This window comes from Cyanistes caeruleus, unplaced genomic scaffold (genome assembly GCF_971803275.1).
Source record: "Cyanistes caeruleus unplaced genomic scaffold, bCyaCae1.hap1.1 HAP1_SCAFFOLD_91, whole genome shotgun sequence".
NCBI lineage: Eukaryota > Metazoa > Chordata > Aves > Passeriformes > Paridae > Cyanistes > Cyanistes caeruleus.
This window is the reverse complement of record NW_028255895.1, coordinates 1,406,441-1,427,919: the sequence shown is the minus strand read 5'-3', so window position 1 is coordinate 1,427,919 and position 21,479 is coordinate 1,406,441. Positions and strand designations below refer to the sequence as shown.

Sequence of the window (21,479 nt, the reverse complement as noted above, 5' to 3'; positions counted from 1 at the left end):
CTCCGGCCGCCTTCCCAACACAGGGTGGGTCTTTCCTCTTCAGAGTACCCTGGACTGGGTTTGGAGCCCCTCTTCCTGTGGGATCTCCAGGGTTTTTCTACCCCATTAGATACTTGTGCCCTGGAGCTGCTCAAAATGGCCGCTTCCATGAGGTTCTGCCGTGGGGATTTGTCCTCCCTGGTCTCCATCCTCAGCTCCTTGTCTGGGGGAGGAAGGACAAGGAGAGGATGGGATTTGCCTCCGTGCCAGAGGGAAGGGGAAGGAGATCCCCCCAGTGCGTCCCCGGCAGGACGGCGTTGGCAGCGGGGTTGTCCTGCAGCCGGGGGCCAGGCTGGGCTGGGAGATGGAGCAGGAGTGAGGGGGAAAGGGGCACTGACTTCCTCCTCACCTGCCTGGGTGTCCTGGGGCATCTTCCTCTTCCTCACAGCCTCCTCCTCCATCCAGTTAAGGTTTGGGAATGGGAAATCCTGGTTTGGGGAAAAATACAATTCATGAGCACATTGGATTAGGGGGTTCCTCCTGCCCAAGTCCATCTCTAGAAATCACAAGTTATCCATAAAAACTTCCAAAACATCAAGGTTCAGCCCTAAAAATGCCTCTCAGGAGTTCTCCATCTCTGGTATCTCCCCTTTGGTGTTCAGGGGTTCCCTCCTGTCCCAGCTGCTGGGAGTCATGCTTGTACTGGGGGGTCCTCCGTCTACTCGATCCCATCCCTCCTCAGGCTGCTGGGAGTGCCAGGAATCCAAAAAGTTCCCCCCATTTCCATCTCCCCACTTAGGGATGCTGGGACCCCCCAGCGTCCCCCCAAGGGGCATTTTCTGCTCAGCTTTGCAGTCCTTAAGTCACAAATATCCCCTCCCCAAAAACCCAACCCAGGAACCTCCCACAATATCTGGGCTGAGTTCCCCCTCCCCAGTCACCTGTGGGATGGGGGGTGATGATCCCACTAGTGGGGGACTGTGAATTCCGGGAGTTCTTGACCTCTTGGTTCCTTCTCCTTTCCCTGATCCTCTTTTGTCCCTCCTCTTCCTGTTGAAGTTCATTTAAACAATTATGGTCTGTCCCAGGGGAAGAACTCACCCTTGGTGTTGTATAAGGTCAGTCCCTACCTAACCTCCCTTTGCTTTTCCCTATCCCATTGGCTGTAACCCCCCTGTATCCCCTCACCACCCCTCCCCCAAGTTTAAGAGATAGCACCCGAGGAATCTCAGCCTCTTCCTTGCCCTGGGTGATCCACATGAATAAACCCAGGACCACGTCTCGTAAGTCTGAGCCTTCTTTACCTAAAATATTTTAGGTCCCTGTTGTATATATTTTGAGACCCCTTCCCGCCCGTGTTCTGTGAAGGGCGGACACATCCCCATGGGGGACAAGAATGAAGGGGTTCGTGGAGTATTTACAACATCTTCCTCCCTCTCCTCCCCTTCCATCCCTTTTCTTTCTCCTCCCTAACATCAGCTCCTTCTCCTGCTTCCATTCTTTCTCATTTTCTTTCTTCATCCCTCCTCTTCCATCCCTCCGCCTCCTCCCCCAGGAGCAGTGACACCCTCGGTGCCCCGTTCCCAAACCCCTCACAGCCCACGGCAGGAGCGGGGATGGAGCCGGGACAGGTCGGGATGGGCAGCGCGGGGCTCTCCGCTGCTCCCACCCGCTGGGGACGGGGGGAACCCGGCCCGGGGAAAGGAGAGGGAAACTGGGAAAATTGGGGGCTGCAGATCCAACCTGGGGCTGGCTGGGGACCCTGGCTGGGGACTGCCAGCCCTTGGGGCTCCTCTGGGGAGATGCGGGAGGGGGGAACACAGAGAGGGCTGGGGGATTCCAGGAGTGGCAGCACTGGCAGGGACTGGTTTGTACTGGGATCATCCTGGCCGTGGCTGGGATTGCACTGGCTGTGTACTGACATCATACTGGGATCATACCGGGAGCAGCTGGGCCCATGCCAGGAGAGACTGCAATCACACTGAGGGAAACTGGGATCATACTGGCAGTGAGTAGGAAACTGCAGGAAGCAATTGAAACCAGGTTGGGGGCAAATGGGATATAATGGCAGTGACTGGGATCATGCTGAGGCTGACTGGGAGCACCTGTGAGCAACTGGGGTCATGCCAGGAGCAACAGGCAGGAACTGGGAGTGACTGGGTGCATGCTGGGGGTAACTGGAAGCAACAGGACTTATACTGGGATGAACTGGAATCATGCAGGAGGTGACTGAGATCATACTGGCAGGGAGTCCAGCTACGCTGAGGCTGACTGGGAGTGGTTGAGAGCAAATGGGATCATGCTGGAAGGAACTGGGATGGACTGCCCTGCGCTCCCCAGAACACCAGTATCGCCCCCATATGTCCCGTAAGTCTCCCCCAAACTCTTCAGGATCCCCGAGTGCCCCCTCAGTGACTGTTTGGGACCCCCCAAAGCGTCCCTGGATCCCTGAATGCTCCCGACTCCACAGACGCCTCTTCCAGCCACTGCTGGGAATTCATCTCCCATCATCCCAGAACACAGTTCCACGCCAAAACCTCCTGCCGTGCCCCACGCCCTAAAGAGCCCGGTTAGAGCTCCCCAGGTTCCCCCAAGTGCTCCCGAGCCGTATACATTCGCCCCGAGGACCTGCAGCCACAGCTCGGATGCAAAAATGTTTCCCAAGTGCCTTCCCGCACCGCCAAACCCGCCTTCCGAGCCACTTCCGGGACTACAGCTCCCATCATGCTCCGCGGCGCCCATAGAGCGCTATTCCAGCCGGGACTTCATCTCCCGTCATGCCCCACGCCTCATCGGAACCCATTGGAGCTGTGCTTACAAATCCCGTCATGCTCCGCGGGCCCATTAAACCCTATTATACCGGCGCCTACAACTCCCATCATTCCCCGCGGCCCATAGATTCCCGGTTATAGCCCCCCAAGTGTCCATCCGGACCCCGAAGGGCCCCCACATTCCCCTCCCTGACCTCCAAGTGCCCCCCTAGACCCTCAAATGCTCCCCCAGACCCCGAATTGTCCCACAGAATCCCTAAGTGCCCCTCCACGTGCCCATCCGGCTCTCCCAAGTATCCTCCAGACACCCAAGTTCTCTCTAAATTCCCTTCCCAGACCCAAAACTGCCTCAAATGTTACCCCGAAAAGTCTCCGTGGACCACAAAGAGGCCCCTTTTGTGTTCCCTGATTTTCCTCCCTGTTTTCTCAGACAGTTCTCCCCTGTCTGAGAAAATGATAAAAAAGATGATTAACGAACTAAAAATAGGAATAATTTGCATAAAGAGGGAGAAATAGTGGTCAGTTAATTAATGAAGGGAATTGTGGTACTTAAAACCAAAGACCAGTAATGCTTTTAGTTGCTAAAAATGTATCAATTCTTTTATATAAATATTAAAATTAGTTTATAAAAAGATAGACAAATATTATTATAAAAATTAAAATTTTATTTTTATTTTTCTATTAGATTTTAATTATAAAGAAAAATTGATAAATGTTCTCAATGCTTTGGGATGTCAGTCCCAGGTGGGTGATGTCAGACATGCTGAGGCTCGGGGTGAGGAGCAGGTTGTCCAAACAGGGGCAGCCCACAAGGGGCTCATTCTTCTCCATGACCAGACCACCTCAGGAGACATTCAGCATCAAGATCACTTGGGGAATGCTTCTGTCACCTCTTCTCTCAACTAGAAAATAGAAAAATACACCCTTGATTTAAATAAAATAAAAAACATGGTGGATTTTCAAATCTTCCTCCTTAACAGAACTCCAAACTGACTCCAAGCAGCTGCACAAGCCTTGGACTTGAAGACAGTGGAAGGAAGAGAAAGAGCGCCCAAGGCTTTCTGTATTTTAATGAACCCCAGGCTGGATTTGGGGCTGAGTCCAGGACCCTCAGGCACTGAGAGAAGGTTGAAGAAGCTGCTTAAGGAGTCAGACGCAAAACTCCAAGTCCCTTGGAGCATCCCTGGGCCCCACTGACTGCCGGCTCCTGGCACACTCAGCCATGGCATGGTCCAGGCTCACGCTGGGACACCTCCTGCACCAAAATTCTACCCTGGCAGGGACTTTTCTTTCTCCTCCCCTCCAGGCTGAACCTGCCAAGCCGCACTTTGGGGAGGTTTCCTTCTCTTGCCACTGCCAAGGAAAGCTGTATCTCCTGCTGTTCACAAACAGAGAAGGGCTGCTGGGGGATGTGGGGGTTGGAGGCTGCCTGGGGTGCAGTGACCATGAAATCATCGAGTTTTGAAATATTCTGTGAAAGAAGGAGGAGCATCAACAAAACTCCTACACTGGACTTCCAGAGGGCAAATTATGGCCTATTCAGGATGGTTCTTTGGTTGCTAATGAATCAGGTACAGATTTTTTTAAGGGTAGGAGTCCTTAAACAAAGGGGTCCAGGAAGAACTGACATACTTCAAGAAAGAAATCTTCATTCCTTATTGGGGTGGATATGGTTACCAAAGATGAGGAAAAGGCTGAGGTACTCAACACCTTCTTTGCCTCAATTTTCAACAGTAAGACAGGTTTTCCTCAGGACAAGTGTTCTCCTGAGCTGGTAGATGGGGACAGGGAGCAGAACAGCCCCCTGTAATCCAGGGGGAAGCAGTCAGAGACCTGCTGAGCCACTCAGATGCTCACAGGTGGATGGGATCGGATGGGATCCATGCTAGGGGGATGAGGGAGCTGGTGGATGAGCTCCCCAAGCTGCTCTCCATCATTTCTCCTCATCAGTCCTGCCTCACTGGGGAGGTCCCAGAGGACTGGAGGTGCCAGTGTGAGCCCATCCCCAAGAAGGGCTGGCAGGAGGCTCTGGGGAACCGCAGGCCTGTCAGCCTGAGCTCGGTGCATGGTGAGGTTTTGGAACAGACCCCCTTGAGTGCCATCACACAGCACCTCCAGGATGGCCCAGGGCTCAGACCCAGCCAGCGTGGCTTTAGGAGGGACAGGTCCTGCCTGACCAACCTGATCTCCTTTTATAACCAGCTGACCCGCCTGGTGGGTGCGGGAAAGGCTCTGGATGTGTCGAGCTGGACTTGAGCAAGGCCTTGGACACGGAGAGCCACAGCATTCCCTGGAAAAGCTGCAGCCCACGGCTTGGACAGGAGCACTCTTTGCTGGCTGCAGAACTGGCTGGAGGCCGGGCCCAGAGAGTGGTGGGGATGGTGCTGCATCCAGCTGGTGTCCAGTCCCTGGTGGTGTCCCCAGGGATCTGTGCTGGGCCCAGGCCTGGTTAATATCTTCACTGAGGGTCTGGCTGAGGGGGTCGAGTCCAGCACTCACAAATTGCAGATGACACCAAGCTGGCTGCAAGTGTGGATCTGCTGGAGGGCAGGACAAGGAGACACAGCTTTAAGCTGCACCAGGGCAGGTTTAGGCTGGACAGTAGGAAGGAGTTCTTCCCAGAAAGGCTTATTGGGAATTGGAATGGGCTGGCCAGAGGGGAGGTGGCGGAGTCACTGTGGTCTGGGGGAGTGACATCAATCTGTGCTTAATAATTGATTTAAAACAATTGCTTTAAAACAATTGCTTCAAAATTGCTTCCTGCTTCACCCTGAGTGTCTGTGCTGGTTTTATATTAGTTGATATTTGTTGAGGAGGAAAGAAGCCACCCGTGCAAATGTTTATTCTAGGAGGGGGCTGCTAAGAGTTTTCTCTGTGCTTAGCAAAACCAATAGCTGGCTGGCTCCGAGAATTGTCAAGCTATTAAATAATTTTGAAGCTGAGTCTTCCTCTGTGAAATCCACATTTTAAAGGCAGGCAAGCCCAGGAAAGCTCTCTGTTGTTTCCAGCTGTGAAGAGTTAACTGGGTGCTGGTCAGGCCGGCCCTGCTCCAGCCTGGCCTGCACCGAGCCGGGCTCCGCCAGGCCCCGGGAGCGGCTCTGGGCTGGGCCAGGCCCCTTCACCACGGCCCGCACGGCCCCAGCGGCTGCCGGGCACAGGGAGGGGAAGCCATCGGCCCGCAGCTGGAATTGAAGGGAGCAAGGGCCTGGGACCAGCCATGTGGGCAGAACAGCCACGACTGTTCTGGCTGGGCCCCCTGAGATCTTGGCACAGCCCCAGGGCAGCATGAAATCCATCACTGTGACTGCTTCGGCCACTGCCCGGCAGAAACCATCATGAGCATCTGCAGGTCTGGGTGAGATATTAACTCTTTTGGTGCACAGATGAGACCTGCAGACCTTGATCCTCTCCTTGGGTGAGAGAAAAGGACAGAGTTGGAGACTGTAATAAAGAATTAGATGATTAAAAATTCGAAAGAAAAGGTTTAAATAAAGTATGTGTAGTTATAACTGATGAAAATATGGAATGAGGAATTCTCCTCCAGGTCGAGGTAGAATTCCTCTTCCAAAGTTACAGATTGCAAAAGAACCCCCCCCCAGATAACAAACCTCAGCAGGCACATCAACTCGGAGGAAAAGACAGGACACAGGCCATCATAGAAACAAAAGAACTAGCCTGAAAGTCTACCTCCGGACCTAGGCAACGCCCGGCCGACTTCAACCGGAGACCATCAAGCGAAACAAAAGGGACGAGCCTCAGGAAAATGGTCGTTGCCAGAATTGAACACCACACCCGCCAAACCTATGCTAGAGTAACTCAATCAAGAAGGACAAAGAAGAGACTACTCCTCCGAGATATCCATCGGCGCTAGCCCGGATCCCTCGATTCTGCTGTGATGAAATATGTTAAAATACATACAGACTCACTTTGCATTTGAGGAGACTCTGCCCGGACACTTACTGACTCAATTTTCTAGGCCAGGAAATCCATTCACCCGACAATCAGGGACACTTGGTGAATGGAAACTGATTGGAATTCTAGCCTGGGGACATAAAATCCCTATAAAAACCCAGGCCAAAGAACCCTCGGACGTGGATTTGGGAACACCTATACCTTGCGTATAGACCCTGTCCACCCAGCGCTGCGCTGTTCATTTATTGTGGTTTTTCCTCGCTGTTTTGCTGTTTTGTTAATTTATAATAAATTTATCTTTTCTTATCTTTAATCTGCCGTTGCATTTATAACAGAGACTAATGCCATAAGTATGGTAGGCTACACCTGTCTTCAAATGTCATTGAATTAGAGAAAAACTCTCTCCAGGGCAAATGATGCAACACTTTGCCTCACAATCCATCAGCCTTAATTAGAGTGAGAGGTAAGTCTTAATCACAATCTGATTAGAGCAAATCAACATTGTGTGAATGGCAAGAAGAATTTGCTTGTCAACAGATGAATATGTCTCACTGAAGAATGAACAAAATCTGCCTTTACTTGGAAGAAAGGAGACATGGAGCAATGCAGTATTTGGGTTTTATCCAGTGGTAAATGGGGCAAGAAGCTGTAACAGCTCACCTGTTTTACAGAACACAAGCACTGATACAGCCAATAGTGCACCCACACTGAAGGGATCTTCAGAACATTGCTTTATTTCTTAACAAGAAATGGGAGCAAAATGCTGGCATTTATCTGAGCTGGAAGCCCTGTTCCTCTCCTGTTTCTCCTTGAGCACACTGTTCTCTGCAGACTTCACTGTGCAGCCCATCAATCCTCTCTTGGCCAACAGCTAAATGGCACAACTACCGAAACACAGGTGCCAGCACCATCACCCCAGCATTATTCCAGCACTGCTCTACTGGTGCACAGCAGCACAGAATGGCTTGGCTTGGAAGGGACATTTAAAGGCCATCTAGTCCAGTGCCCTGCAGTGAGCAGGGACACCTTTGGATCAGGTTGCTCAGAGCATGGGCTTGAATGTCAGCAGGGATGGATGCCCACCTCTCTGGGCAAGCTGTGCCAGGGTTTCAAAACCCACAGTGTAAAAAACATCTTCATTAGGTCTAGTCTGAATCTACTGTCTTTTAGATTGAAAACATTCCCCCTCAGTCTTGTCACAACAGGCCCTACTAAAACTTCTGTCCTGTCTTTTTTACAAGCTCCCTTAAAGTACTGAAAGGTAGCAATCAGGTCTGCGTGGAGCCTTCCCTCTTCCAGGCTGAACACCCCCAGCTATCCCAGCCTGTCTCCAAAGCAGAGGGGCTCCAGCCCTCAGAGCATTTTGTCCCTCCTCTGGACTAGCTCCAACAGGACCATGTCCTTTCTGTGCTGGGCACCCAGAGGTGGATGCAGTACTCCAGGTGGGCTCACACCAGAGCAGAGGGGTGGTGGAATCACCTCCTTCAAGCTGCTGGGCAGCCTCCTTTGGGGGCACATGGCTGGCTCATGTCCAGCCTCTCTCCTTGCAGCAGCCACAAGTCCTTCTCAGCAGGGCTGCTCTCCATCCCTTCATCCCCCAGCCTGTGAGATCAGCTGGGCTGGGACCCTGTCATAGCCCTTGGACAGAGCTGCTGGGCAGGATGAGCTCCCTGGTGAAGAAGGCAGATCCCACTCCCCACACAATTCCACGCTGGCCATGAGGTCACAGCAGTCTCTGGGGTGACAGCAGGCTGAGGTGACAGCAGGCTCTGAGGTCACAGAGGTCCCAGAGCCCCGTGGTTGCACAGCACCACGAGGACCGAGCAGTCAGTCCTTGACCACGACTGTTGCGGCAGCAGTGGCGGCGGCAGCAGCGGTGCTGACATTGGGACAGCGGTGTCAGGACAGTGGTGGCAGCAAGAGCTGCAGGACTGGCAGAGGGCAAGGCACCATGGCCTTTGCTCTGCGCCTCCTCCTCCTGCTCCTCCTGGCAGTGGCCCTGCCTGACAGGGCTGCCCAGGCTGCTCCACAGCGAGCCCGCAGCCTGGCTTCCCTTTCCTGGGACAGCACTTCCTTCTCCTGGGAAGAGTTGGGGATGGTTTTCCACAGGGCTTTAGGGAGGGTTTCCTCTGTGGGAGGGAGAGAGTCCCCAGGGGCCCTGGGCTGGTCCTGCTGCCTCCCCAGGGATGTTGCACAGGGCCTGCAAAGAGGGTGGAGAGTGACCAGAGCCAGCCCAGAGCTCCCCAGGCCCCTCTGCAGCTTTGGCCATGTCCATTGACATCTGGCTCCCACAGCCTTACCCAAACCCCTCGCAGTGTCCAGTTCCCTAAGGCAGAAGGGGATCCCAGTGCACCATGGCCATGGTTCTGATCTGTGCTTCTTTCTAGATTGGGATCATGACTTGAATTATTTGGGATCGGTGGTGAATGAGACTTTGAAAATCTCGGAGAATGCTGGAGGTAAGTTCTGAATTGCCACTTGTACAGACAGAATAATCTGTCAAGGTGGGAAGTGCTCACTTATGTGCTGTTTCTGTTAAGGTCGCGTGAGGGTTAAAGGATTCTGGGAAATTTTTCTCTGCTCCCTTCTGGAGCCTTGAGTGATCCCCCAGCATCGCTGTCAGTGGGAGGAAGGAGCATTTAGCTGTCCATCTTCTAACTGTGTGCAATGCCAGTGTCTCCTTCCATGTGCTCTGTGCAGCCACAGAGAGGAGCAGAGAGGGAAGGGGCTGTGCCCAGGGCTTTGCCTTGCACAGCTCCTTTGCCAGCCCCAGGGAGCCTGAGGATCTCCTACAGCCATGAGAGCTCTTCTGTCCTACCTTTCCTTGCAGCCAAGCCTCTTGCTGAAGGTGATCTGGCTTCCAAACCCACATCCAGGACTGAGGCTCTGGGAGATGGCGAGGGTGGGTGAAGGCCTTTCCCCCTGGGAGAGCTGCCAGCTCAGAGCCCAAAGCTCAGCCAGGGCAGCATCACTGCAGGTGTCAGGACAGAGCCGTGCACGTGTGTGCCCCCGTCCTGTGCGATCCCCTCACCTCTCCCGCGGCTCAGTGCTGCCTGTGCAGATGAGCAGAAGTGACAGAAGCTTCTGTGGCTGTTGAGTTACAGGTGTGTCTGCAGGCAGGACTTTCCCAGCTCCTGGGTTGGTAACTGTACGCAAGCCCGGCTCCCATCGCAGGGGTGAGTGGTGTGTCCCTCCTGACCCCACAGGATGAGCACTGGTTTTCTGGGATCCATTCCTTCAAAGGGGAACTATTTTCACTTAAGGTCCTCCAAGTGGAAAGAACAAAGCTGCAGGACACCAGAAACTCCATGTGCCATCGAAACCCATGAGGAAAATGCTGAAGAAAATGCTGCAGGGAGGACAAGGTGGGTCCATGTCCCTCTGCCTTCTCCTGAGACTCAGCAGCCAGGGGCTTTCTTTGCACAGCGGGAAGCGGATCCATGGCAGCCTCGCTGCCCCACTGTTGCTTTCATGGCCTGCAAGGCTGTTTCCCAGCCTGGCCTGGCTGCAGCTTCTCCCCAGCCTCTGCAGGAAGGCATTTGGCATCAGCAGGCAGGGAGCCCAAAGTGCAGCAAGGGTCATGCTCACACTGAGATCCCCTGCAATTTCTTGGTCCCCAGGTAGATCAGAAAGGGCAGCTATTTGGATGAGGTTAGGCCCTGGCCAATGCCAAAAACTTTTCAGGGATTCTTGATCCTTAACCATGCCTTTGACAAGCATTGCCTCCTGAAGTTTCCCCAGTGGGGAATGGTTCCATCTGATCCAGCTGCCCCTTTCTGCAGAAGTGGACAGAGCGGCTGTGCTCAAGGCGGAGTTTCCTGGAGGAAGCAGTGGCCCATGGGCAGCCTCTGCTGCAGGAAGGGAGGCCATGCCAGGCACAGTCACAGGAGGTAATTGCTGTGCCTCTGGGCCTGAGCCCTGCTGAGGCTTGAGCTGCCATCTCTGCTGCTTGGCAGTGCAGGCACAGCCTGGCCAAGACCGGCACAGCCCAGAGGAATTATCCCCAGCAGGCTCAGGGCACTCGGCTACTGAGCAGTCCTGCTGGGGTCCATCCATGGGAGACACGTCCCAAAACCTGGCAGCGACTGCAAAGGGGTGCCCAGGGTGGGGAATGGGCGGAGGGGGAGGCCAAGGCTCCAGTGTGTCCTGAGAGGGCCTGGCTCTGCCCCCTTGGGCTGGGAGAGCTGTCCCAGGGAAAAGAGGGATGGAGACAGAGAGGAAGGCAGGAAGTGAGGGAGAGAGGGCAGGAGTGAGGGAGGGATAGTTGTGCAACTGCCTGCTGCAGTTTTTCCCCATTGCTTTAGCAAGACTTTCAGCTGTAGCCGTGAGAGAGCCCCAATGGGCCTTGGGCTGCCCCAGCCACCTCTTCCAGGGATGTTGCACAGGGACTGCAAAGAGCTTGGAGAGTGACCAGACACCAACCCAGAGGTCCTCTGGCCCCTGTGCAGCTTTGGCCATTGTCCTCTAACATTTGGTACCCAGGGTCTTACCTGACACCCCTGCAGTGCCCAGTTGTCAAAAGTAGAAGGGGATCTCAGCACACCATGGCAGGGTTCTGATCTGGGCTCCCTTCTAGATTGGAATCACAACTTGCATTATCCAGAGGCCCTGCTGGATGACAGCTTGAAACACTTGAGAAATGCTGGAGGTAAGTTCTCAATGGTCCTTTCTTGGCAGAATAAGCAGTTTCAATGTCCTGGCACCACTGCAGGTGTCAGGACAGAGACATACACGTGTGTGCCCTCGCCCATCGCGTTCCCCTCACCACTGCTGTGGCTCAGTGCTGCCTGTGCAGATGAGCAGAGGTGACAGAAGCTTCTGTGGCTGTTGAGTTACAGGTGTGCCTGCAGGGAGGACTTTCCCAGCTCCTGGGTTGGTAACTGTACGCAAGCCCGGCTCCCATCGCAGGGGTGAGTGGTGTGTCCCTCCTGACCCCACAGGATGAGCACTGGTTTTCTGGGATCCATTCCTGCAAAGGGGAACTGTTTTCTCTTAAGGTCCTCCAAGTGGAAAGAACAAAGCTGCAGGACACCAGAAACCCCATGTGCCATCAAAACCCATGAGGCAAATGCTGAAGGAAATGCTGGAGGGAGGACAAGGTGGGTCCATGTCCCTCAGCCTTCTCCTGAGACTCAGCAGCCAGGACCCCTGCTCTGGCCCTGTCACCCCCTACCAGGGATGTTGCACAGGGACTGCAAAGAGGGTGGAGAGTGACCAGGATCCAGCCCAGAGCTCCCCAGGCCCCTCTGCAGCTTTGGCCATGTCCACTGACATCTGGTACTCACGATCTAACCCAAACCCCTTGCAGTGCCCACTACCCCAAGGCAGAAGTGGATCCCAGCGCACCATGGACGTGGCTCTGATCTGTACTGGCTTCTAGACTGGGATCAGGACATGGATTATCTGGAAGCCCGGCTAGATGACAGCTGGCAAAACTTGGAGAATGCTGGAGGCAAGTTCTCAATGTGCTTTTCCTGATGGAATAATGTCAAGGTGGCAAGAGCTCACTCATGTGCCATATCCCTTAACATAATCTCAGGGCTGAAGGATTCTGGAAGCCTTGCCCTGCTCCCTTCTGGAGCCCTGAGTGATCCCACAGCATCGCTGTCAGTGGGAGAAAGGAGCATTTAGCTGTCAATCTTCTTCCCATGTGCAATGCCAGTGTCTCCTTCCATGTGCTCTGTGCAGCCACGGAGAGGAGCAGAGAGGGAAGGGGCTGGGCCCAGGGCTGTGCCTTGCGCAGCTCCTTTGCCAGCCCCAGGGAGCCTGAGGATCTCCTACAGAGCCACGGGAGCTCTTCTGTCCTGCCTTTTCTTGCAGCCAAGCCTCCTGGTGAAGGTGATCTGGCTTCCCAACCCACGTCCAGGACTGAGGCCCTGGGAGATGGCGAGGGTAGGTGAAGGCCTTTCCCCCTGGGAGAGCTGCCAGCTCAGAGCCCAAAGCTCAGCCAGGGCAGCATCGCTGCAGGTGTCAGGACAGAGCCGTGCACGTGTGTGCCCTCACCCTGCACGATCCCCTCACTACTGCTCAGAATTGGCAGCTTTTTGGAGGAGGGTGGGCCCTGGCGCTGGCCCAAAAGCCAAGGCATTTTTTGAACCTTATCCCCGTATTTGACAAGCATGAGGTCCTGAAAATGCCAGCACCCAAATCAAGAACTTCTCCATCTGGTTCAGCTGTGCCTCTTCCTTTCTCAAGGGATGGACCAAAAGACCATGCAGGTGGAGACGTTTCCCAGAGGAAGCAGTGGCTCATTGGCAGGAAAGAAGGCAATGCCAGGCACAGGCCCAGACACAGGAGGTAATTGCTGTGCTGGGCTCAGCCCTTGGCGGGGCTGTGTGCCAGCAGCTCTTCCCCTAGGGCTGGCCCTCGCATGACCCAGCAGCAGCCAAAGCTGGAGGCACCTCGGCTTCCAGGCCTCTGGAGCTCGTTTCCAGCTCCTGGGAAATGGGACTCATGCACCAACATCTATCCCAGTGCAGCTGCTCCCAGAGGTAGCCGTGAGCGCCCAGAGGCCCAAGGCACAGGAGCAGCCCCGAGCGGGAGCCCTGCCACGAGCCCAGGGCCACAGCCAGCCCTGGCTCGGAACTGGGCAGGGGCTGCACTGGCCCCTGACAGGGCCTGGCTCTGTCCCCTTGGGCTGGGGGAGATGTCATGGAGAAGGGAGGCTCAGGGGTGGCAGTGGCTGCTCAGGGATGGGTTTGGCCCGTGTCCCTGGAAGGAGCCACTGCCCAAGCAGCTGTGCTGTCCCCCGGGCTCTGCTCCCGGCCTTCTGGGCTCTGTTGGGTGGCACAGCCTGTGCCAAGGGCCAACAAGGTGCCTGCAGGCCCCAGCTCTGGGGGAAACAGAGAACATCCTGGACATACCCACCGTGCTGCCAGCTCAGCAGCGCAGCACAGCACAGGCTGTCACTGCCCATTGCTCCCACAGATGCAGCCGGCACCACAACACGTGTTCCCAATTCCCAGAAGGACATCAGAAGAAGTTTCTGTCAGGGAACACGCTGTTGGCCAGAAATAATGGCAGGCCTGATTTGTTTGGTGCATTTACTCGTTTTATGTGGTGTTGGAATCTGGTATTGCTGGAAGACAAAACGGTGAGTGTTTTGTTCATCTTTCCCTCAAACAGCTTCTTTTGAAAGTCTATTGTAGAATAGAAACATTCCCAGTGAGGCTGCTGTGGACCTGTATATCTACAGGTGGTCAGTGGTTGTCCAAATAACTCTGCCAAGAGTTCTGCTGCTGCCCAGGCCTTTAATTGGCCTCTTAATTGCTGGGCCTTGTCCTGGGGAGCCCGCTGAGGCTGCAGCCAGTGCTGGCTCCCACTGAGGCTGCCTGGCCAAGAGCAGCCCCAGGAGCAGCGGGCAGAGGCAAAGCAAGGTGGGCAGGAGAAAGAGCGGGGACGAGATTGCCCTTGAAAGGCAGAGGCGCTCTGGGGCCCGCTCCTGGCCAGGGACCCTGCCCAGAGCCATCCCCTGCTCGCCAGGGCCGTGAGGGGCAGCTGTCCAGCTGGGCCAAGCTGTGCCAGCAGCTCCAGCCGTGCTGGGGAGCCTTGGCCGCTCTGGGCCCTGCTGTGCAGGAGGGTCCCTGCGTGCCAGCGGCAGCTGGGGGCCTCAGCCACCTCCTCTCTCCACAGGAGCACCTCTGCACCTCCAGATGTCCTGCCAAACACGTTAGTCTGGGAGACCTGCACCTGTCATCCTCCATCTCTAAGCCAGTGTCCATTGTCCCTGCTACAGCTGCATTATCAGTTTATTGCTGTGCCGCCACCACCCAGAACAGGACCCTCTGTCCCTGCAGGTGCTGGCCCTGGTGCCTGGCCAGGCCTGAATGTGGGCCCCTCCTGCCAGGGAAGGGCTTGAGCAACACCTTTGGGCTTCTGCTCTGGGCTCTGGCTGGTACCACCAGCACTGGCACAGCTGCTTGGCTGGCCACAGCCTTGGCTGGGCAGGCAGCAGCCGGGCATGGGGCACCATGTTGACTTTGTTTTTCATTTGTAGAAATTAGAAACTTTTAGAACTCTTTAGAATTATTATTGGTAGAAAGTAAACCCCAAATATGTCTTCCCAATTTCCATAGTTCTTTAGGATTTTTCAAATTAGTTTTAGAATTCTGAAAAGGCGACCGCGTTTTGTCTTTGCTTTTCATTTTTAGAAATATTTAGAAATATTTTTTGTAGAAAGAAATCTACAAATATTTTTTTACTTATTTCCATAGTAGTTCAGGATTTTTCAAGGTAGTTTTAGAATTCAGATAATCTTGGAACATTTTACACTTCTAGAATAAAAACTGAAATTGCATTCAATTGGTGATCTTTATTCTAGGAAGAACTAAGACACCCCAAAACACCCAGCCTACTGGAGAGGCTCTTTTCCCGCTGGAGATTTGTACCTAGTTTCAACAACTAACCTAAGACCTTTCCCCAGATATTTTTTGGGACTTCTGACAAGCTCCCCTCTTAGGCTTCAGAGGGAATCTTTGAGCACAGTGAGAATCTCCCGCTGTGCAGGAGGGTCCCTGTGTGCCAGCTGCAGCTGGGACCTCAGCCATCTCCTCTCTCAATAGGTGCCCCTCTGCAGCTTCACAAGAAAGGCCAAACACCTCCCTCAGGGACACCTGCACCACACATTTCACATCTCCATGCCCATGCCCACTGTCCCTGGCACAGCTGCATTACCAGCTTGCTGCTGTGCAGATGCTGCCACCACCCACAGCAAGGCCCTGTGTCCCTGAAGGGACCCGCCCTGCTCTGTGGCCTGGACTGAAGGTGGGTCCCTCCTGCCAGGGCAGGGCCCAGCACAGCTCTTATGTTCCAATAAAGAGATGGAGCTCTCACCCCAGTGTCCAGCTGGTACCACCAGCAAAGCCCACACAGCACCAGCCCTGGCTGAGCCCCATGTCCAGGAGCAGGCAGGGCTGACCAGAGTGTGGGTGGCAGGAGCCAGGCAGGGGCTGCTGTGACCAGCAGCGGGGCACTGAGGGGCTGGGGGAGTCCGTGTTGAGCGTCCCTGGGATGAGGGCACATTTCCTTCAGTGGCATCACCTGGGCCTGGACCTCCTCCAGTGCCAAGCCCAGGAAAAGAGGAAACCATCAAGAGCATCTCCTGGGACACTGCCTGACCAGCAATGTCAGCAGGCAAAACCAAGGTTTTGTTTAGCAATGACCCTTTGAAGAAGTCAAAGATTGACAGTCAGGGCAGTCCAGTAGGACAGATGGGAGTACTTCCCTCTGGGAAGGGGCTCCTGTCATTTCATAGTCTCCATCCCCCGCCGGGAACCGCAGAACTCCGGCCAGCCCTGCTCCCCCCCGTGCCCTTGTCAGACCTGGGGGGGAGGAGGCTGAACCGGAGCCCTGTGACCTCTTCAAAAGCCAGAAACCAAAGAGAAAGAGAAATTCCTGGGATTAAGGTTTAAAGGGTGGTGTTCACAGGTTGATGTCACTCTTCAATGGTTAAAACTACTGTCAGTTCTCAGAAATGGCCAGGTACTGGCCAGGAGGAAAAACTCCCATCAGCCTCCAGCAACCTTAACTTCCATTAGAACAAGAGCAAAACAGGCTTAAAACTTCAAAGGAATAAATAAAGTTTATTAATAAAACTACAAGAATAAGAACACCAGAAAAAACTGCCAGAAAACACTTTTAACCCCCACTACCCACCATTCTCTTGTTCACATGACAACATAGAGACAAAAAACTTTGGAACTTTGGTGTTTAAAACAGTCCCAATTCCTGTTAGAGTCTTTTCATCAGACTTTGTATAGTAAAAGAAGTCTTCTGCTAATCTATGGAGATTTTCACACGAAAACCATTTCTGTTATAGTTTTCTATTTTCCTGATGCCAGCTGCCCAGAAATCTGTCACCAGTTCACTCCTCCCATTTCACATCACTCTGAGGTGTGTATGGGTCAATGAGTCGAGGGATGGCATTTTTAAGGATGAGTTATTCAAAGGCAAAAGTTCTCTTCATCTGTCTCTGTGAGCTTCTCTGGAAACAGAAGTTTTCTCTTTGCCTCTCAAGGCCGCAAATCTTCAACTATTACTTCTCCCCGCTCTGTTCCAGCACCTCACTGTATCACAATTACTCCACCTCTTGCTCAAAATCCACCCTTTGAACACTCCATTCCTCCCAATATACTCTGTCATGAATTAAAGGAGTTTTTTTTCAGATCACTATTGTCCATCTCCATAGCTTTAACAGAAAAATATTTCAGCTTAATTAAACCATCTCCTTATTCTCTACCTCTTCTGAAGCTTAATTCTTTCCTTTACTGTTTCTGATAGTTTATGAAGTCTCTTTATATGTTGATTCCTCTCTTTTTCTCTCTCTGGGTAAAAGGATTAATCTGCAAGTCTCATCTGGGTAATGAAAAGGTTAAAATCTTGCCCAGGCTTTGTAGATGGTTCTGTGATCTCTGCCGGAGCAGCGGCTGGAGCTGTGTGCGCTGGAAGATTCTTCATGGCTGCTCTGGAGAGTGTGGTCACTGTCTCAGCCCGCCGCAGCTCAAGAGCTTTTTCTTTCTTTCCTGGGCAGTCTGTGGTGAATTCAGTCGCAGCAAAAAGTGCAGCCGAGCCAGGGAGCGGCCTGGCCCGGCCAGAGCCCGGGGCAAGCCCCGCAGGCCCCATCTCCCGGCCGGGAGCCGCGGCAGGCCCAGCCCAGCCCCTGCCCGGGCCGCATGGGCTGGGCCGGGGCCGGGAAGCCAGCTGGAGCTCAGTTACCTTTCACAGCCAGCAAACCAAGAGACAAAGAAATTCCCAGCCTTAGGGCTTAAGCTGCTGTTCACAGCTTGATCTCACTTTGCAGTGCTTAAAACTGCTGTCAATTCTTAGAAATGGCCAGCTGTTGGCGAGGAGACAAACTCCCATCAGCCGCCAGCAGTTTGAACTTCCTTAGGTGTTTCTCTTTGTTTTCTTCAATGCCAATCTATCACAAAACCCTACCAAATTCCAGAAACATCCCACAAAATCCCCACAAATGCCACAAAATGCCAGAAAAATCCCTCAAAATGCTTCAGCTCTCCTCAATCTCCTACAAAATCCCATAAAAATCCCACAAAATTTCAGAAAAATCCCACAAAATTCCCTAAATCTTCTCAAAATCTCACAGAACTCTTGAAAAACCCAACAAAATTCCAGAAAAAAATCCCTCAAAATTCTTCAAATCTCTTCAAAATTCCATAAAAATCCCTTAAAATTCAAAAAGCATCCCACAAAATTCCATGTATTTTCTCAAAATTCTACCAAATTCCAGCAACATCCCACTAAATGTCTTGAAATGTCAAAAATGTCAAGAAAAATCTCACAAAATCCCACTAAATTTACTTAAAACCCCACAAAATTCCAGAAACATCCTACAAAATCTCCACCAATTTCCACAAAATCTAAAAAAAAATCCCCAAAAATTCTACAGATTTCCTGAATATCCTGCCAAATTCCAGAAACATCCCACAAAATCTTTACAAATTTCAACAAAATTCCAGAAAATTGCCACAAAATTCTTGAAAACCCCCACAAAATTCCAAAAAAATCCCACTGAATTACCACAAATTCCAGCAAAATCTAAGAAAAATCCCTCAAAATTCTTCAAGTCTCCTAAAAATTGCCACAAAATTCTTGAAAAGCCCTAAAAAATTCCATAAAAATCCCACTGAATTCCCTAAATCTGTTCAAAACCCTACCAAAGTCCAGGAACATCCCACAAAATCTTCACAAATTTCAACAAAATTCCAGAAAATTGCCACAAAATTCTTGAAAACCCCCACAAAATTCCAAAAAAATCCCACTGAATTACCACAAATTCCAGCAAAATCTAAGAAAAATCCCTCAAAATTCTTCAAGTCTCCTAAAAATTGCCACAAAATTCTTGAAAAGCCCTAAAAAATTCCATAAAAATCCCACTGAATTCCCTAAATCTGTTCAAAACCCTACCAAAGTCCAGGAACATCCCACAAAATCTTCACAAATTTCCTCAAAATCTAAGGAAAATCCCTCAAAATTCTTCAAGTCTCGTCACAATCCCAGAAAATTCTTTAAAAGCCACACAAAATTAAAAAAAAATCCCGCAAAAGTCCCTAAATCTTCTCAAAATCTTGCCAAATTCCAGAAACATGTCACAAATTTCCACAAAATCTAAGAAAAATCTCACAAAATTCTTCAAGTCTCCTCAAAACCCCACAAAATTCCAGAAACATCCCACAAAATTCTTAAAATCTCCTGTAAATCTCACAAAATTCATGAAAATCCCCCCAAACTTCCAGAGAAATCCCACAAAATTCCCTAAATCTTCTTAAAACCCCTCCAAATTCCAGAAACATCCACCAAAATCTCCACCAATTCCCACAAATTCTAAGTAAAATCCATCAAAATTCTTCAAGTCTCCTCAAAATCCCACAAAATCTCCAGCAATATTCCACAAAATTCCAAAAATATCCCACAAAATTCCAGAAACAACCCACAAAATCTTTACAAATTTCAACAAAATTCCGGAAAATTCCCACAAAATTCTTGAAAACCCCCACAAAATTCCAAAAAAATCCCACTGAATTACCACAAATTCCAGCAAAATCTAAGAAAAGTCCCTCAAAATTCTTCAAGTCTCCTAAAAATTGCCACAAAATTCTTGAAAAGCCCCAGAAAATCCCAATGAATTCCCTAAATCTATTCAAAATCCTACCAAATTCCAGGAACATCCCACAAAGTCTTCATAAATTTCCTCAAAATCTAAGGAAAATCCCTCAAAATTCTTCAAGTCTCGTCACAATCCCAGAAAATTCCAAAAAATCCCACAAAAGTCCCTAAATCTTCTCAAAATCTTGCCAAATTCCAGAAACATGTCACAGAATCCACACGAATTTCCACAAAATTCCAGGAAAATGCCACGAAATTCCCTAATTCTTCTTAAAACCCCACAAAATTCCAGGAACATCCCACAAAATCTCCATAAATTTCCTCAAAATTCCAGAAACCTAGAACAAAATCCCTAAATCTTCTCAAAACCCTACCAAATTCTAGAAGCATCCCACAAAAGCCCAACAAATTTCCACAAAATCTAAGAAAAATCTCATAAAATTCTTCAACTCTCCTCAAAATCCCACAAAATTCCAGAGAATCCCACAAAATTCCAGTAAAATCGGATGAAATTCTTGGCATTCAGGAACACAGATGATTCTTCCCCATGGCTGCTGTGGGGAGTGTGGCCATTATCTGAGCACAAAGCTGCAAGCTGCTATCTTTCCCTGCCTTTAGTGGCAGCCTGTGGTGAAACTGAGCAGCGGCACAAAGTGCAGGCCAGGCAGGGAGCGGCCTGGCCCGGCAGCCCCGCTGTGCAAGGCCCAGCCAAGCCTCTGAGAAGGGGCTCCTGGCACTTGCCAGTCTCCATCCTCCCCGGGAAGCGCAGAGCTGCGGCCAGACCCGCTCCCCTCCCGTGGCCTTGGCTGGCCTGGGGGGAAGGAGGCTGAAGCCGAGCCCTGCTACCTCTTCAAAAGGCGCAAAGCAAAGAGAGCCAAGAGAAATTGCCGGCCTTAGGGCTTCAAGTGCTGTTCCCAGCTTGATGGCACTTTGCAATGGGCAAAACTGCTGGCACTTCTCAGCAATGGCCTCTTATGGGCCAGGAGAAAAACTCCTCTCAGCCTCCAGCAGCTTCAACTTCCTTAGGTGCTTCTCTTGGTTTTCTGAAGTGTCAGTCCATCAGACGTGACATTTTGAGAAAATGTAGAAAATTTTGTGGGATTTTTCTGGAATTTTGTGTATTTTTTGTGGAATTTTGTGGGATATTGCAGAGATTTATGGAATTTTGTGGAAGTTTTGTGGAATTTTGTGGGATTTTGAGGTGATTTAGGGAATTTTGTGGAGTTTTTCTGGAATTTTGTTGGACTTTGAGATAATTTACAGAATTTAGTTAAGGTTTTTTGTAGGGTGCATTTTATGGACTATTTGTAAAATTTTTCAAAGTTTTCAGGAATTTTGTGGAATTTTCTGAAATTTAGTGGGATTTTGAGGAGAATTCAAAAATTTTGAGGGAATTTGTTGGATGTTGTGGGAATTTGAAGAGATTTAGGGAATTTTGTTGGGTTTTTTGTGGAATTTTGTGCATTTTTTCTAGAATTTTGCGGGATTTAAAGAAAAATTAAAGCATTATGGGGTTTTTCCAGTACTTTTTGTGGAATTCTTCTGAAATTTCGAGGATTTTTTCGGCAATTTGTGAGATTTAAACAAAGTTTAGGGAATTTTGTGGGATTTTTCTGCCATTTTGTGGGATTTTGGTGGGAATTTTGTCCGATTTTACTGGAATTTTTTGGGAATTTTTTATTAATGGAGAAGACAATGGATATTTTGCCAAACCTCCTTTCAAAAAACAATACATCGATCAGCAAAACAGAAAAGAAGAAAAGAAAATATTCCCTAGTTAGAACAGAGCCAGAGTCCCACCATTTCCCCTCCACTTTCATTTCTTTTCTCCATTTAGAGGCAAACCTTCCGTCTCCAAAAGCTTCCATCTCTCACTTCCTGATGCCGTTTGCCACCCTTTAGCCTCGACCCCCACGGATCTGAGTGCTGTCCATGTGGGGCTGGGGATGCTCAGCCTGGAAAGAGAAGGGGCTGGGGAGGCCTCCCTGCAGCTCCAGGAAAGATGGACACAGAGAGGAGAAGGCTTTCAACTGCAGGAGTGAGATTGAAGTTGGATCTAATGCAGCTGCTCTTTTCCACTCAGGCTGCTGGGCCACTGGCCCAGGCTGGGCACAGAGGCTGGGGATGCTCCATCCTTGGCAACATCCAAGGCCAGCTGGGAGCAGGGCTCTGAGCAACCTGTTCTGGGGGAAGATT

The 21,479-nt window shown here is 51.1% G+C and overlaps 1 protein-coding gene across 1 annotated transcript in view; it reads left to right on the top strand.

The window, feature by feature from the left end:
• LOC147646590 (uncharacterized) overlaps positions 1-12,554 on the top strand; it is a 97,449-nt gene extending 84,895 nt beyond the window's left edge. Inside the window, exons 5-9 of the mRNA XM_086873282.1 lie at positions 9,926-10,027; positions 10,445-10,552; positions 11,239-11,310; positions 11,501-11,761; positions 11,971-12,554. Of these exons, the coding sequence (XP_086729408.1) occupies positions 9,926-10,027; positions 10,445-10,552; positions 11,239-11,310; positions 11,501-11,607 (389 nt within the window). The 3' untranslated portion in view covers positions 11,608-11,761; positions 11,971-12,554. The remainder of the gene's footprint in view (positions 1-9,925; positions 10,028-10,444; positions 10,553-11,238; positions 11,311-11,500; positions 11,762-11,970) is intronic.
• Positions 12,555-21,479: the final 8,925 nt, after the last annotated feature.